Here is a 17,819-nt window from a genome sequence, read left to right on the forward strand (position 1 = left end):
AAGAGCTTTTTTTCATAAAGGCGTAGCGTTTAAAAAATGACAACGTTTTATGATTATAGCAGGGAACAGGGCCGGTTTAAAGTGTTTTGTGGTGGGTCTGTACCGGTAACTCGTAAATATCGTATTTCAAAATCTGTTGAAACGATTAAATAATAATAATAATAATAATATCAGCCCTGTATTATATACTTGCCCACTGTTGAGCACGGGCCTCCTCCACTACTTAGAGGGTTTAGGCCTTAGTCCACCACGCTGGCCTAGTGCGGATTGGTAGACTTCACACACCTTCGAAATTCCTATAGAGGAACTTCTCAGATGTGCAGGTTTCCTCACGATGTTTTCCTTCACCGTTAAAGCGAACGATAAATTCACAAAGAATGCACACATGATTTTTTAGAAAAGTCAGAGGTGAGTGCCCTAGGGATTTGAACCTGCGGACATTCGATTAAACGATTAAATATTATGGTCTAATAAATAATACGTATAATGAAGTTTATAGGTTCTAAGTATGTGCTGTACGCTAGTTTTGTTTTGTTCAATTTTGTTCTAAAGGGTAATTACTAATAGCTAATTTATTAAATACTTTTTTATATTGTTTTGAATTATGAGACGAGCTTGCCATTCTGATGGTAAGCGATACGACCGCCCATAAACAGTAGAAACACTATCTAACACCATGAATTACACAGTATTATTTGGTATTCCACTGCTCTCGCCATCCTTAAACATGTGATGTTAAATCTTATTATGAGCAGTAGTTACACTGGCTACAATGTTTTCTAAACCGGAACACAACAGTGACTACACACTGCTGCTTGGCGGCAGAAATAGACATTGCGGAGGAACCTACCCAGCCGGAGTCTCAGGTATGAGAAACCTACCACCAGTGAACGTATACGTACACCTATCTAATAATTGAGTTTATTATTACTTCATATTAGTATACGTATTGTTTATTAAATTTATGAACAGCTTAATGTCTAAGACGTGAAATTGTTTACACAAACTGACACAATACGCCATAATCTCCCTTCTAACGTGTTACTTTGGACGAAATTAGTCGACGTCTAATTAAATCGTATAAACAACAGAAATTGAGTAACTCAAACAATGCGGTGTCAAATGTGTCAACGCACCGCCCACGTTGCGAGGTGGCCTCGATGGGGGCGTTATTCAGACGCACTGAATACGGGCCTGGCGTAAACAGGAGCATAAATCAGAAACGACTGGCTTTTATGAGCACACATTTTTAAATTGTAACTTGAAGGTTATGTTGATTGAAAAATATTTTTGTTGATCGCGGATGCGTTGTGGAGTATTAAGAATGTTTTTAGAGTAATTAATATTTTTCCGAGATCGTACAAAAATGCAAGGTAATCTGGAGAAACTCCTTAATTCGCGTCCAAAAAATAAACGTATCTGTTGCGTATATTTGCCATCAGTGGGGTGAGATGCAATTTTCCGAAAGGGAATGCGATTCAACATTTGGTATTGGTATTGGTATTGGTTATGGGCTCCTTTTTCCGCATTTAGCCCGTAAAAAAAAAGTCGGGCCATTGTGCGTGACATGCATGCCGGCTACAGAGCAAGCCAGCCTAACTCCTTCCAGAAGCGCAGGATCCTCCTGGTGTCTCCACAGGCTTCTCGGAGTGACCCCGGCGAATCGAGGATTTTTGCCCGTTGCGCAGCTACTCCTTCACATTCCAGGATGACGTGGTAAGCTGTTTCATCGGCCAACAGACATCCCCCTACATAGGGGGCTGTCGGTTATACCTAGAACATATAAATGTTTGTTTAGTGGGCAATGTCCAGTAATGGTACCTACGACTATGCGTAGGGATGCCCTGTCCAAAGATAAAAGGCGCTTAGTCAGACGAGAGTCCGGGTGTGGCACGGCTTCCCGGGATTGTCTGCATGTACTGATACTCGCCCATTGATCCGCGTGTAGTTTATGTGTTCTGTGACGCAGCCATGTTCTCAGCTGGTCAAGGGGAGCGCCATGATTGGTTCGGGACCCAGTAAAGTCTGGTCCGATCCTCTTTTGCCAGCTCGTCAGCTGCGTCATTTCCTAGAGAGCCACTGTGCCCTTTGATCCACTGTAGGGTAACTGAGTTAGTCTTTCCTATACCCTCCAGTGCTTGGTGGCACTCTAGTATGAGCCCTGATTGAATGGTCTTGCTATCAAGGGCTCGTAATACAGCAGCGCTATCGGATACAATGCGTATTTTGTGGCCTATAAGGCCCCGCTTTTCCACTGCTCTGGCTGCCTCCGTGATGGCGACACATTCACATTGGTAGATGGAACTGTGTGCGCCTAAGGCCATTGATATCTTGATGTTAATTTCTGGTAAGAACACACCTGCCCCCGATCCTGTTCTGGTCTTAGACCCATCGGTGTATATTCGCAGTTCGTGTGTGCCAGACCAGTCATGCTGTTCTTCGGTCAGCCTTACGGTGTAGTTTTTTCCGAAGATATATTGTTTGGGTACCCTGTCGTTGGGAGCGGCCATCAGTGGTTTATAGTTGATGGCCTCTACCAGAATTTCGGCGTGGGCACCTATTGCTGTACCCCAGAGCTTGAGTGTCTTTAGCCTGACTGCTGCTGAGGCTGCCTCTTGTTGGATAAACAGATCCAGGGGCGGCAGTCCCAACAGGACCTCTAAAGCAGCTGTGGGTGTAGTTTTCATGCAGCCCGTTGTAGCTGTACACGCTAATCTCTGAAATTGCTGCAGTTTGTTTCTAGCTGTGGATAGTTTGGTTCTGGGCCACCAGACTACAGCTCCATAGGTGGTGATTGGTCGTACCACCGCAGTATATAGCCATCTGGCAATTTTAGGGTGTACGCCCCAAGTTTTGCCGAGAAGTCTTTTACACTGCCAGAATGTGATACAGGCCTTTTCTAGTTTGTGGTCCAGATGTTTATTCCATAACAGTTTATCATCCAAAATGACACCTAGGTATTTCACCTCTTTTGTAAGAGATAACGTGGTGCCTTGTAATTTAGGTAAGCGAAAATTTTCTATAGTTCGCTTTCTTGTGAACAATACGAGTTCGGTTTTCGATGGGTTTGCCGTTAGTCCTTGTTCTAGGCACCATCGTTCGACGATTTTGAGGGCCCCTTGCATGAGATCGCATAGGACGCCTTCGAATTTTCCCTTAACAAGGATCGCTACATCGTCTGCATAGCCTACAGTGTGGAAGCCCGCCTCGTTTAGTGACCTAATTAGGTCATCCACTACGAGGTTCCACAGGAGTGGCGATATTACTCCCCCCATGTGGGCAGCCTTTCGATACAATGGCTCGGACTTTGCCATTGACTGTCACCTGCACCGCTCTTTTCCTTAGCATATTACCTATCCAGTTGGCTGTGGATGGGTCAGCACCATGGTTGAGCAGTGCACGGCTTATGCTGTTAAACTGCGTCTTGTCAAAAGCTCCTTCGATGTCAATGAAGGCTGCAAGCGCTGAAGATTGAGTTGATAGTGCGCTCTCTATTGTCGTAATGACATTGTGAAGCGCTGATTCGGTTGATTTGCCAGAGGAGTAGGCGTGTTGTTGGTGATGTAGAGGGTGGTAAGTTAGAGCCTCATCTCGGAGATCTCGATCACACAATCTCTCCATTGCCTTAAGAAGGAAGGAAGTGAGGCTGATTGGTCTATACGATTTTGGTCGTGTATAGTCGCTCTTACCTGGTTTAGGTATAAATACTACTTTTACTTCTCTCCATTTATGGGGGGTGTAGCAGTGTATGAGGCATCCTCGGTAGATCTTGACTAGATGTGGAGCAATTGTGCTTTTGCTCCACTGTAGAAGTCCTGGGAAGATGCCGTCAAGACCAGCCGCTTTATAGGCAGAGAAGCTGTTTATTGCCCATAGGACTTTTTCCAGCGTGATTACTCGCTGGGCAGTAGAGATGGCGTCGCTAGTTGCTAGTTTAAATTTTTGTTGAACTCCTCCTCCCATGTGGTGTTCTCCGTTACGGAGCAACCTGGAAAGTGTGTGTTAAGTAACAGCTCGCACATTTCTGTGTCGGTTGTTGTATAGCTGTTATCTGGTTTCTTCAGGGAGCCTAGGTTGCGATCTGGGTCTTTAGATAGGATTTTTCTCACCCTAGCTGCCTGTGTGTTTGATTTAATGTTAGTACAGAAAGTTCGCCAGCATTCGCGCTTCCGTACCCGGATGCATTTTTTGTATGCTGCCTGGGTTGCCTTGTACGCATCCCAGTCTTCTGCTTTCCTTGTGTTTTTTGCTCTGTTAAACAGTTTGCGTAGTTTGCATCTCAATTTCTCGAGTTGAGGACTCCACCAGCCGCTGCGATTGGCAGTCCTAGGCGTGTGTCCCGTGAGCGGACAGCTTTTTTGAAATGCGTCTATTAGTGTTTCTGTCAGTTTATTTACGTGTTTCTCTATGTCAGCCGGCCCGCCATATTCCTCGGGGATATGTTTGAGGTTCGGGCTTGCTGACACCAGCTTTCCGAACCATACGCTATCAGTTCTTCTAGGGTTGCGCCAAGGTTCGGGCTTCTTGGTGTCCACGTTCAGTTTATATCTTATCCATCTGTGATCCGAGTTGGATAGTTCGTTAGATACCTGCCAATCTGATATTTTTCCGAAATATTATCCGTTGACAGTGTTATGTCTATAATAGTTTGGTATCTGGAAGTTACAAAAGTGGGTTCGGACCCTCTGTTTATGAGCCTAAGATTAGTGGAGAATAGAAATTCAACCAAGTCATCACCTCTTTTATTGGAAGCGCCGCCACCCCAGATAGTATGATGAGCGTTCGCGTCCGCCGAGATGATCAGCTCAAGCTTCTTGTCTTCGCAGTGTCTAATTAGGTTCACTAGCTCGACCGTCGGTACGTCCGCGTCGCCCGGTAGGTAGGCGGACGCTAGTATTACCTCCGGGATGCTAGGACAGCTGCTCCGGAGCCTGACTGTGGTCAGGTCTCTGGAACAGAACTCATTAATTATAACTGCGTCAATTGATTTGGGTACGTAGATGCAGGTGCGTGGGTTATTGACGGTGGTATCGAGTAGGATCTTACCTCCTATGTTGCTCAGACTCTCTGTGCGTTTATTTTTTTTCCGCATGTCGGAGGGTGTTTTTTTCCGCTGGACCACCTGCCAGACCTGCTCACCAGCCAACCATGAATTAGGGGCGGTGGCGGTCGATGTGCTAGGGCTAGGCGCTTCCACGGAGGAAGCAGCGACCGGCCCCTGTGTGTTGTGGGGCGCTTCCACGGAAGCAGCGACCCTTCCGACTATGTTGCCGTGCGCTTCGTTAGAACCAGCGGACGGCTTGTTAGTTTTGTTGATACTCTTCGCTTTTGGCATAGTGAGTGACTATATATCATTCATTCCCCGTGGCGTCCCACCCTCCTTGGAGCCCGCAGATGGGGATGCTCATTCGAGCACCAGGACCTACCACAGGGAGTATAGGACCCAGGATCCGTGATGCAGCGAGTCCGCACGGTGCGAGGGGTGCCAAGGCTGCCGAGACCGAGATTTTGGTTCGTGCTAGCTCTGGTCCCCGCGCTCCGCCGACTGCGCACCCCATGACCCCGTAATCCTCGCCAGCAACCCTTAAGGGGTGCCCTTACCGGTTACCCCAGGCTGGCTAGTTCCTGGGGCTACCGTTTAGAAGGAATGCCGGACCAAAGGGGGCGTGTTGTCCCCACCGGTATCAACAGCCGACCAGCAGTAGACTCAACCCCCCAGGATTCCATTATCCCCTCGTACGACGCTCAACTACGCACGGTACAAGACGTAGGTGGGCTCATACCCCTCCACTACAGAGAGGTCGGTCTGACACGCCCACAGGTCATAACCTACCAGTCCTTTTTGCCGCGTAGCCGCAAGGTCTCTGGTTAAGCCTCTTCGGATAAACTCCGGTGGTTGGGAGGGTACTTCGCCAACGGTGAGCCAGACCCTATACGGGGAGTGATTCGCCGTTGCCCAGGTATACCGGCGGTGAAGGATCGGCATTCTACTTGGACTTATCCGCATAGACCACCCATCCCGCCGCACACGAGGAGGTGACCCAACATATACCCAACATTTACTAATATACTAATATGCATGAATGCGGTTTGCAAATCTTTTTAATGATAATTAGATTCTATATTAGTTTTATATAAAGAGAAGTCCGAAGGAATCGGGTTATTTGGACTCTTCGTCACTGTTTGCCATCTTCAAGAAAATCGCAATGATTAGCAAAGAGGAACAAAAATTAGTAACTGGCATAACAATACAAAGTTACTATCTTTGAATTATTCTTTAGTTTGCAATTTAAAGATAACTACAGGCTTGTAAAACGCAATTTAATGTACGAAATCGCTGTCATAAAATTTACAGCAAAATAATTATAAAAAATTAACTTATTACAATTTTTTTCGAACAGAATTATATTTAATGTACAATATCTTCAAAGTTATCCTGTATGAGATACGAATCTCTACTCCGAGAGTACGATTCTAAACTCTATTACCACGACATTGGATTGTTATAAGTTGTGAGGCGTTTGCGAAGTCACGTCCTCAGAATCTATATCAGAACAATCGGATATTGTATGATGTCGGTATTGTAAACCAAAGACTGAGAATTGAGGTTTTCTTTTTATACGAACACAGCAAATTGATTCCACTGCACCTGATGATAAGTGGGGTCCAATATAATGTCGACTGACGAGAGATGATTACCCCTCGGCAGTCGACACAATTATGCCGGCCTGTTTGAAACTGATATACACAGGCTGATCCCGGAACGCCATAGTGGCCGACGTATATCGTGTTATAACAAAAAGGTAGCAAGGTACAAAGAGGTACTGTATTTCTAGGTTACTGTGTGATACAAAAGGCAATATACAATACGTGTAACTTTGTTTCGCTTGAGTGCGATATCAGCTGAGACGTTGTCAAATTAAAGTCAGCATCTTAAGATCCTCGCTATTTAATAAATAGATATGAAGAACATGTCAAATGAAATTTTAATTCACAGCATACAACGGTTTTTACACCTGAGTTTTATTTATTATACAGTGCAGCCTCAGCTGAGAGTAACTTGTTAAATGGCAACTTAAGTTTTGTTTATTAAATAGTTCAATACATTGAACGTCTACTTGAGATACTACTCAAAGATGAGATTTATTTATCAATATCACCCTATAGCTCCATTTGATATATCTTAAATAAAATTATTATCATCATTGGCAAGTACATACGCATACGACAATGGCTTTATTTTGGATGAAAATCCTTTATAAGAAACTATTTTTATTACTGAAAAAAATGGTCTATTCAATTATAAAGAGAATAAGTTTGAGTTTGATAGTTTTGCGCTAATCTCTGGAATTATTAAACCAACTTCAAAATTCTATCACTAAGAGAAAGTTACGAAGCTCGTGAGTACTAAAGGCAATTTTTTTATAAAATATTTATCCCGGTTTTTATGAACTAAAAATACCCAATCATCCAAAGAGTCTATATCGCACCTGCGTTTCCACCTAGATTCACATAGTCTCTACTCTTACTCCAGCTAATGATCTGTATAATTTGGCAATTGGGAGTAAACTGCCCTTTCACAGGTGTTAAAAAATATTAAAGAGATCGTTAGTGCGAGTAAAGATTATTAAAATATTGATATTTGATTGAGATGAATTATGTATTATGTTAAAAACCTATGATTAAAATAAATTTAGAGCTATAACTCTAGCTATATTTAGTTTATAAAGTAAAAACAATTTTTTTTACAATTATTATAGCATGGAATATTAATACAATGTGCGCCAGAAAAAATATAAGTTATTTTTAACCGACCATACGATAGTTATCTATTTATTCATCGTATTTATTTTCCTTTATTATTTTTTCCGGCGATGGCTTTTTTTCCCATGGTGCGATTTAAATTATTCTTTTTCGTTGGATTTCGCATAACTTCGGAATAGACCTTAGGCTTTGAAACAGCATAGGGAAACTCTTCAAAATCAAATAAGATTTGTAATTTTTTTTAATCAATCACAAATTATTATTTTTGTGTTAGGTTCAGTTAGAAGTATTTTATAACTAACAAAACAAAAAAGGTTAGAAATTTATCAAACAAAAAAGTATTTATTGTGCACTATATAAAAAATATATAATAATTTCTTATTAAACCGTATACAAAGTTTTATTATGTTATATACTAGTGTTTTTTCCAGTCGGGTTTTTTAAAATATAATGAAGATCCTAAAAATTTCCAAATTATCATTATGTATAAACCATTTATCAAGTTTTTTAGGATTAAAAAAATAGATTTAGTTTTTACCTTTATTAGATTCATATTTTTATGATAAGTATTAAAGCATAATAAGTTTAGGTCCCGGATAAAGAAGTAAAAACTTTAACCAATCTTTCTTTATATATTTTTTTCCTTTTTTTACAAGCTGTAGTTTGACAGGTGACTGGTCTAAATCAGCCTACAGTCCCGAGCTTAGCCTTGATTTAATGCTGTATTTCAGAATTCAGAACGTAACAAATTTATCAGGATTTTGGTTGCTATTTTTGTAAAAATAAAGTCGATTTTGTTTTTAAAGTTACTGTCTATACCTGTCAGATTACACGAATCTTATTGAACCCAGTTATGTCAAAATGTACGCACTCAAATTTATTAAAAATATGTTATTAATATTTAACACGCAATCAATCCAAATGGACTTTAATGTTCAGCAAAACACACTAAGATCTATTTATATCTGATATAAAAATGTCTGAACTGATCCTTTTTTTATCCATAAAAAATCATCTGTAACAAATAACAATCCACAAATGTATTAAAGTAATATTATGGCATAAATCCGCCCAATTTTAATAACGTGGTTTCAACACATAGATGAAAAAGTGATTTTACTGATTGGCAAAAGCCAGAATTATAATATCATAAATGAGCCAGATCGAAGAGGTATTTATTTGAGCCTAATTAAAAATAGTGTTACAGTTTACTATCGTGGGATTGCACATTATAATATCTATCTTATAATTATACTAACAGTTTGTACTTTTGATTTCTGAGAGTGTTCTCATGAGTGTCAAGGACCAATTAAAGGTCACCTGTCTATCTTCTACTGTCTTTTGATATAAATCATCCCAAACCCAAAACTTAAACCATTTCAATACAGTTCAGTTTACACTTACACCACAAAATTATGTTGTAACCAAGTATTTACCAAGTATGGCTTTCAGTCTGACCCAACATAATCGTTTTTCAGTAAATAAATGAAAATTTTACACTGAAATTGCAGCTCCAACTTGCTTGGCGTATGTTCGCGGTAAAACTTTAGCAACTTGACGTGAAGTACTCTTTATGAGAGGCGTAGTATGGCAACTATTTTGCAGCGAAATGTGTGTGGTGAAAAGTTGAAAAATATGGAACTGCGTAAAGAGTATAAACTGTTCGTGTATATGGAATGATTTTAAGTTTTAAGTTCATCAAATAAGATTAGTTATTGTTTATTAATTTTTAAATATTTTCCGGCATAATTATATCGCTAGTTGAAAGGCTAATTGACTTAAGTAACATTTTATTGCGATACTAAGTCTCATACATTTTTAAAATTAGCACTTTTTTCTGTTTTTTTAACGTAGTTAAAATTATTCAAAAAAAAAAAAACGTCGCTGAAGTCAATTAGCGTTTCAACCGTCGCGTCGATATAATTATAGTGTTTTAAGATATTCTTTTATAGTTTTATATTTGGTAGGTAATTATAGGCTATTATTTTTCATCATTACAACTGATACGATGTATTAAATTTTCAATCATAATGTTAATCTATAAAATAAATTCTATGTCGCGTTAGCATACTGAATCGCCCTATACAATCCTTACTTATAAGCACCGACTTTCAATTTGAAGTACGATTCCAACTTTTAAGAAGGATTAACGTATACTTCCAATAGCACTGATGTTAAAAACTTTTTCGATATCCCAAATCTCCGGGTCATCGACCTTCGCCCAGGTGGGCTTTAATTTACAGTAGTGGTAAAGTGTTCGAACTTTGTAATACAATAGTAAACTTTGGGTTGTAAAGTAAGCAGTTTTATGGCCGGTGGTAAAGTAAATATTACATTCATTTTGGGCAGTGTTAGGTAAAGGTTAGAGGTATAAAAAAAATTTCACAGTGATTTAAAATCTAAGGTATCTTCTTACGTAATATTTTAATGTGGCCAGAAAGGTCTGAGAGTGTTCAAATTAAGGTCTTATGCCTGAAATGCAACTTATTTTTTATATTAGGCTGGGCTGGGACTGGGTTTTTTGCATCTTAAAAATTACTTAGTCGCAGCTCAGAGTCAGGAAGTTTGTTGTGACTCGTGCCTCGGAAACCACGTAAGGCCCTTGGTCTTGCGCCTGATCTCGAACCGGTCAAGTCAGATTGCTGCCTCACCGGACTATGAGAGTGAAGGACCAGAGAATGCACCTGTGTATTGCGGACATCTCTGCACTATTCTCCTGTGTACTTGGCTGATCTCCGTTGAGATTGGTCGCCGTGGCCAAAATTCGGTTAAGAAGAAATCATATATCCACTAGAATTCATTTTGATAATATAATAATATCGGCCCTGTATTATATACTTGCCCACTGCTGAGCACGGGCCTCCTCTACTACTGAGAGGGTTTAGGCCTTAGTCCACGACGCTGGCCTAGTGCGGATTGGTAGACTTCACACACCTTCGAAATTCCTATAGAGAACTTCTCAGATGTGCAGGTTTCCTCACGATGTTTTCCTTCACCGTTAAAGCGAACGATAAATTCACAAAGAATACACACATGATTTTTTTTTAGAAAAGTCAGAGGTGTGTGCCCTTGGGATTTGAACCTGCGGACATTCGTCTCGGCAGTCCGTTCCACACCCAACTAGGCTATCGCCGAATTCATTTTACTACTACCGTATAGCAATGTTATTTTAAATCAAACGTGGTTGCAACAAAGTTTTCCAAGATTGTTAGTCAATTACATTTTGGATTCTGAATTTACTAGGTCTCATTTGATAGAGATACATCTAAAGCTATCTTAATACAGCAACTAGCATCGTTAGTGCTATAAAATTCGTGGTTACTATAAATAATCAAGTATTTTCTTTTGCATTCCTTGAAAAATATTCCAACTTTAATAAATGCAAGATAAACAAACTCAAATATTCCTTTGATTTCAATTACCATGTTTCAGAATCCATTGCTTATTTATGTAAATATTTCGAAATGTTTAAAGGCAAAGTTATATTTTACATACACTTAATTTTGAATCTTAATTTCAGATAGTGTGAATTTAGTTTTTGATTTGTTTGCATGGAATTTATACCTTATTAGGGTAAAGTTATAGTACCTAATACAACATTCACTTGTTTTTTTGTTTGTTTTCATTTTAGATGATGTGAACTGTATACGAATTATTTTTCGTGAAAAGTTTTACGTTATCATGCATGCATCTTATGTAATGTTGAATAACGTGAAATACTGCATCGTACGATAGTCGTTAATTGTGTTAATTATATCTTAATGAACGCATAAATTTCTATAACGCATAAACCTTGCTATTTGATTTGCCTGAACGAGCTACTATTGCCTATTTTTGCTATTCATTCGAGTGTAATATGAATGAATAAGAAATTTTAATTACTTAATTGCCAGTATTATCGTTCAAATAAAAATATGTATATATAATGTTTTTTTTATTGTTTAGGATGACGAGACGAGTTTGCCATTCGCCTGATGGTCGAACCATCCAACACATATAATTACAAAGTATGGTTTGGTAGTCCATTGCACTGGCCGTCCTGAGACACGAGATGTTGAGTTTCATTATGTCCAGTAGTTACACTGGCTACAATGTTCTTCAAACCGGAACACGACAGTGAGTACACACTGCTGCTTGACGTCCGAAATAGACATTGCGGTGGTGGACCCAGGCGGACTCTCACATATAAGAGAGCTACCTACCAATAAAATATATTTATATTTACATATATATAACGAATTTTACCGCGGTTTTTTATATTATAATTTTCTCAGACTGCCTCGGTGGCGTAGTTGTATTGCATGTCCGGTACAATAGCGCTCTGAGGCCCTGGGTTCGAATCCCGGGTCGGGCAAAGTGATATTTGGGTTTTTCTGCTCAGTATCAGCCCGGAGTCTGGAATTTGTGCCCGATATGGCGATAGGCTCGCCCCCTATCACATCATGGGACGGAACATACTTGGCGAAAAGTGGGTGCCCTAGTTGCGCCTCTGCATACCCCTTCGGGGACAAATGCGTGATGTTATGTATGTATGTATGTTATGTATAATTTTCTCACTACGTTTCGACTTTGCATCCATAAAGGTTTCCATCTCTAACTTTTGCGTAATCATAATAAATTATACCAGTATTATCATTAATTCATTCAATATCGGCTTTAAATAACGTATGATACGTCTAGTCGTTACATCTAATATTCCAAAACGTGTGAAAGCATAAATTATGTTTATTATTAAGTCTAGACTTGTCATTATATTTGCAGTGTATGCAAAGTACTAGATAATGATGTATTTGGGATATATTTTTGTAAGTCGAGGAATTGAGATCAATGGCCGGAAAGATTTATGTTTAAGCATATTGCCTATTTGGGACTTGGATGTGATTCGAAGTGTGAAGCTGGTTCGACTTTTGCCAGTTTCCGAAGTGACATTTATATATTATTGTGTAAATACTGAATTTTGACTAGTATTTTCTTGCGAGACTGCTAGAAATTTTTTCCAAATCCAATCTTCATTTAACTATTTACATACTTAAAATTAAACTACTTTTCGGATTTTGTCGCGGTTTTATATATTTTAGTTTTTATTTATATACTTATAAAAATTAAACATCTTGCATAATGTTATACGGGTAAAAATATTACATCATTTTATAGAAATCATATCCGGTAATAATAAAACTAGTATAATAATACTTGGACGAGAAGACTCAAAAGACAACGAGATAAAAATCCTTCATGAACGTAAAAGGAAGATAGGACTTTCTTTTAGACTTCTATAATATTAACTATCGTTCGTCAGACCTGTCATTCTGTCTGAAGCATTATTCGCTTCTTTTGTGTTATCGCTCGGCTGCATTCAACTCAGCTTTACCGGGCTATAATGCAGCAAGGCTCTTAAATCCAGGATGATAGAGATCAAAACGCTGGAGCTTTGATAGCAACACGTAAGCACGTGACGGAGATATCTTTATTTTTCAAATCTAAGGCTGCATAACGTTAAGCAGAATTGGACCTTCTTAATTTATTACAGTCCATTTCTTCTTAATTTAATAATAATAATATCAGCCCTGTACTATATACTTGCCCACTGCTGAACACGGGTCTCCTCTACTACTGAGAGGGATTAGGCTTTAGTCCACCACGCTGGCCTAGTGCGGATTGGTAGACTGCACACACCTTCGAAATTCTTATAGAGAACTTCTCAGTTGTGCAGGTTTCCTCACGATTTTTTCCTTCACCGTTAAAGCGAACGATAAATTCACAAAGAATACACACACGATTTTAGAAAAGTCAGTGGTGTGTGCCCTTGGGATTTGAACCTGTGGACATTCGTCTTGGCAGTTCGTTCCACACCCAACTAGGCTATTGCCGCTTCTTATTGATTTATTACATCCAAATGGATTTGACATATGATGAGTTCTAAGGATGAAAAGTGGAGCAAAGACGTTACAAATAGGTACCACAGACTCAAAAAGAAATAGGGGTAGACAAACTAGTAGATGGGAGGACGAAATTAAAAGAGCGACGGGACCGTACTGGCGAAGAGTGACTGACGACAGGACTCAGTGGAAAGAGTTAGAGGAGGCCTTGCCATGAGGCAAACTGAGCTGCGTGACATTATATGATTCACGAAATTAACTACATGTTGCTTAACTATAATTCAAACTTATTTCTAAAGCTTAATCTGTTTGTTGTAACATCTTTGTAATTTGCTCGGTTAGTAAAATATTTTTTATGACCCAACTGTTTTTGTTTTTTTAATCAGTGCTCGGCAAACTGTTTTCATTGCACTTGTTAGCGAAGTGAATCCCAAAGAAAAATACATATAAAATGATTGGCATATTACTCTTTAGCCCGAATTATTTTGTCACGGGCCACTGCCACGCGTGCCATTTCGCCATCTTTACCATACACCTAGTCAGCGCTAATCAAATCCGTTTTGTATTTATAACAAACCGTAAACAATCTATTCAACAGACTTAATCGGTTACCTCAAAACTGAATACTAATTAAGTAGAACACTCAACCACAAAATAAGTTTACCGTTTCAAGGTAATATCGAGTCCTTCGCATTACGTCTCAATATCGATGGCCTTGGTAACTTTGCCTTTATCGTTGCGAATTGCCTCCAAATCAACCATTGTGTGGAATCAACTCTATATTTTCTGTATGAGTTATCTGTTTTTTATTTGTGGCTTTATTGAAATATATTGCAATAAAAATGTGGAATGCTGTTGTAGGAGTATTGTTATGTTATAATATAAAATGTAAGTCAAATACCTATATATAGACTAATATTATAAATTGAAAGTAATTCTGTCTATATGTGTGTACAACTTTAACGGAGAAATTAATTCATTGATTTTGGTGAAGTTAGGTACGCAGTAGGCTTGAAATAAGTTAAACCATTCCGAAGAAGTATACAGTAAGACTTCTGAAAAAACTTCCACGCAGGCACTCTTGAATATTATGTTATTATTATTTTTCGAGTCGACAAGTTTTTTCTTTTTTTTTGCTTATGGTACGCCAAAGTGACCTCACTGTACCTGATGGTAAGTGGAGCGGGGTCCAGTAGAATGTCGACTGACGAGAGATGATTACCCCTCGGCAGTCGACACAATTATGCCGGCCTGTTGGAACCGGATATGCACAGGCTGATCCCGGAACGCGACATACTTACATAGACCACTATAGCAGGTAAATTAAAACTTTAACACCTTGTGTACGGTGGTCGATTTCCAGGCGGATATGAAATATATCCTACAACTAGCAAAAAATAAATATTGCATAGGAAATACTACAGATAAACTTGTGTAAATCAAAGTAACATCAAGCGAATGCATCAGAGTCCATCGTATTCGAAGTTGTATTTATTTAAGGTTAAACATCAGCGCTGCCACAACCGCCGGGGCTGCGGTCTCGCCGGAATGTGCGGTCGATGTACATTACTTCATACGTATGCTTTCGGTGGGTTTTCGATAGCGTTGAGAATAGTTACAATTCTACTAACAGATATGTACATAATGTGGGGTTTCGATAGCTTTAGCTATAGTTACAATTCTAGTAACAGATACATAATGTGTATTCTCCTTATCGAGTTTGAATGTGGTTTTGTCTGAACCAACTTTATAATCATGTAGGTAGTTTCACGTATGCGAGAGCCCGTGTTTTTATATAGTTATAGTGATTTGCAGTGGCGAAGGGTCAAATTTAACGAAAGGGAATCTGGCATAAATGATATCTGTAAATCACACACACATACACACACACACATACACACACACACACACACACACACAACATCACGCATTTATTCCCGAAGGGGTATTGACGCGTAACCAGAGCACTCACTTTTCGCCAAGTGTGTTCTGTCCCATGATGTAATAGGAGGCGAGCCTATCGCCATATCGGGCACAAATTCCACACTTCGGGCAATATAATATCGGCGGATACTGAGCAGAAAATCCCAAATATCACTTTGCCCATCCGGGATTCGTACCCAGGACCTAAGAGCGCTGTCGTACCGCGCTTGCAGTACAACTACGCCATCGGGGCAGTGTGTAAATCGTTCTAATGATAATTACATTTTACATCAATTACGAAAGGAAAGCCGGCAAGAATTGGGTTATATGGACCCTTAGCCACGTCCTATTGCATCTAATGGTAAGTGGAGAAGCGACCAGATAGGGTCAACACTATCTGGTTCTTGAGATGATTGCCCCGCACCAGTAAACATAATTATGCCGGCAATTGAAAAAGGTATTTCTACGAGAAAGTGCATGGTGAGATTTTGATTCCATGTAACGATACGCGAGCGAACCCGCGAGCAAATACTAGTATTCAATAATAACGTTAAGCAGGGAGTTTTAAAACGTTTACAAGTGCCAATTTTGAATTCGAATCAAACGTTCATTGAATTTATTGAAATTGGCAGACAGCGTGAATACAGTCTATCGACTTTTCACACAGATTTTATCGGCTCTTTTCACTGGTGCCGACGCTTTGTGGAAATGTTATTTGACTTTTATTATGTTTTTGCGGAAACCGAAATAAATAATATTTTATAAAATGTTATAATTTATTTATTCCGTCAATTTTTATAGTGTTGCGCAGAGATTGAAGGGCAATACTTTAGTTGGTCTTTCCAAACCAATTGAAGACCCGTCGTCACTCTAAGACATTAATTTTGTTTATTTATTTGGACAATCAACAAAACTTATTCCATACATATTTGATACAAGTTATAAGTAATTGTTACAGTGCTGGTTTACTTACAAGCTGTGACCACATGAACATATTACAGACAATTGTAGATTTTCATTGACTAGAGATACTATGTATCTGTCAAAATTAGTTAAAGTTAAGATTGCTACATTGTTAGCATTTAATATTAACTCAGTCATAAGTACTATGACGAAGTCCTCCATTACTACATGTTTTAGTAGTATTACTAATATAAGTGTAGTAAATAATTTAAACAATTAGTTATGACAACAGAGAAAAGTGACTTAATATTAACTCATCAAAATATAAATCGTTTCTCTGGCAAAATACTTGACATAGAATTATTAGCAGAAAAATATAATATTGATATTTTATGTTTTACGGAGACATGGTTAAAAGCAGATAAAATGGCATTTAGTGTTAGTGGCTACAGAGTCGCCAGCTCGTTCTTTAGGATATCAGCAGAAGGTGGAGGCACCATGATCCTCATCAAGGATGGTGTCTCTCACAAGGATAGGCAGGATATTGTAAAACTTTCTGTAGAACGAGTGTGTGAGGTCGCGTGTGCAGAGACCAGTGGTTTTATTATATTGTGTGTATATAGGCCTCCTTCATCAAGTATATTGGCATTTATTTCTAAAATGGAGGATATTCTTAAAAAACTTAAAATGAATAATAACGTTTTAGTCTGTGGGGACTTTAATATAGATTTGCTAGTGGATTCCACAGATAAAAGACTTTTTTTGAATTTACTTCAATCATTTAATCTAAACTGTCAATTTCTCGAGCCGACTAGATTAACTACAACTTCAGCTACCTGTATTGATAATGTTATTTCAAATTTTAAAATTAACTCTAAAGAATTATTAGCTGGCGTTCGCTCAGACCACACATGTCAAATGGTCAAACTGAATTGTGAAAGCAATAGAAGTAAGAACATAGTACAATTTAGACCCCTAACCCAATATAATCTACAGAAATTTAGTGCTAGGCTTAATTTGGTGTTGCCTATGCTGACTTGCGGTTCAGACAACCCAAATAATATGTTTAAAACATTATTAAATGGTATTACAAACATATTTAATAAAACATGTAGTGTAAAATCAGTGCCACTAAAAAATAAAATATCATTCAGTGCTTGGGCAACAAACGGTATTAGACGTAGTAGAGATGTTCTCTATGAATTATATGACAGAAGGTCCTTTACACCCAATGTCGAATTTAATAATTATGTGAGAACATACTCTCAAATTTTTAAACGTGTATGTAGGTATGCTAAAGCTGCCTATATCAGTAGTCATATTAAAAACTCAGATAATAGAATTAAAACT

General features: G+C 38.8%; 1 protein-coding gene across 1 annotated transcript; it reads right to left on the reverse strand.

Moving 5' to 3' along the window:
- Nucleotides 1-3,929: 3,929 nt before the first annotated feature.
- On the reverse strand, nucleotides 3,930-5,335 carry LOC119188592. The gene is made up of 2 exons (XM_037436312.1): nucleotides 4,738-5,335; nucleotides 3,930-4,597 (listed from the first exon to the last, which is right to left on the reverse strand). Exons 1-2 carry the CDS (start codon nucleotides 5,333-5,335, stop codon nucleotides 3,930-3,932), a joined length of 1,266 nt encoding a protein of 421 aa, XP_037292209.1.
- Nucleotides 5,336-17,819: the final 12,484 nt, after the last annotated feature.

Source organism: Manduca sexta, chromosome 7 (genome assembly GCF_014839805.1).
Source record: "Manduca sexta isolate Smith_Timp_Sample1 chromosome 7, JHU_Msex_v1.0, whole genome shotgun sequence".
Lineage (NCBI taxonomy): Eukaryota > Metazoa > Arthropoda > Insecta > Lepidoptera > Sphingidae > Manduca > Manduca sexta.

Excerpts from the sequence above, each read along its gene's own strand:
- LOC119188592 (XM_037436312.1), bottom strand. The coding sequence starts at position 5,335 with ATGCCAAAAGCGAAGAGTATCAACAAAACTAACAAGCCGTCCGCTGGT. Across the intron at positions 4,598-4,737 it reads CGGCGCTTCCAATAAAAGAG|ATTGGCAGGTATCTAACGAA; the intron begins GTGATGACTTGG and ends GAAAAATATCAG.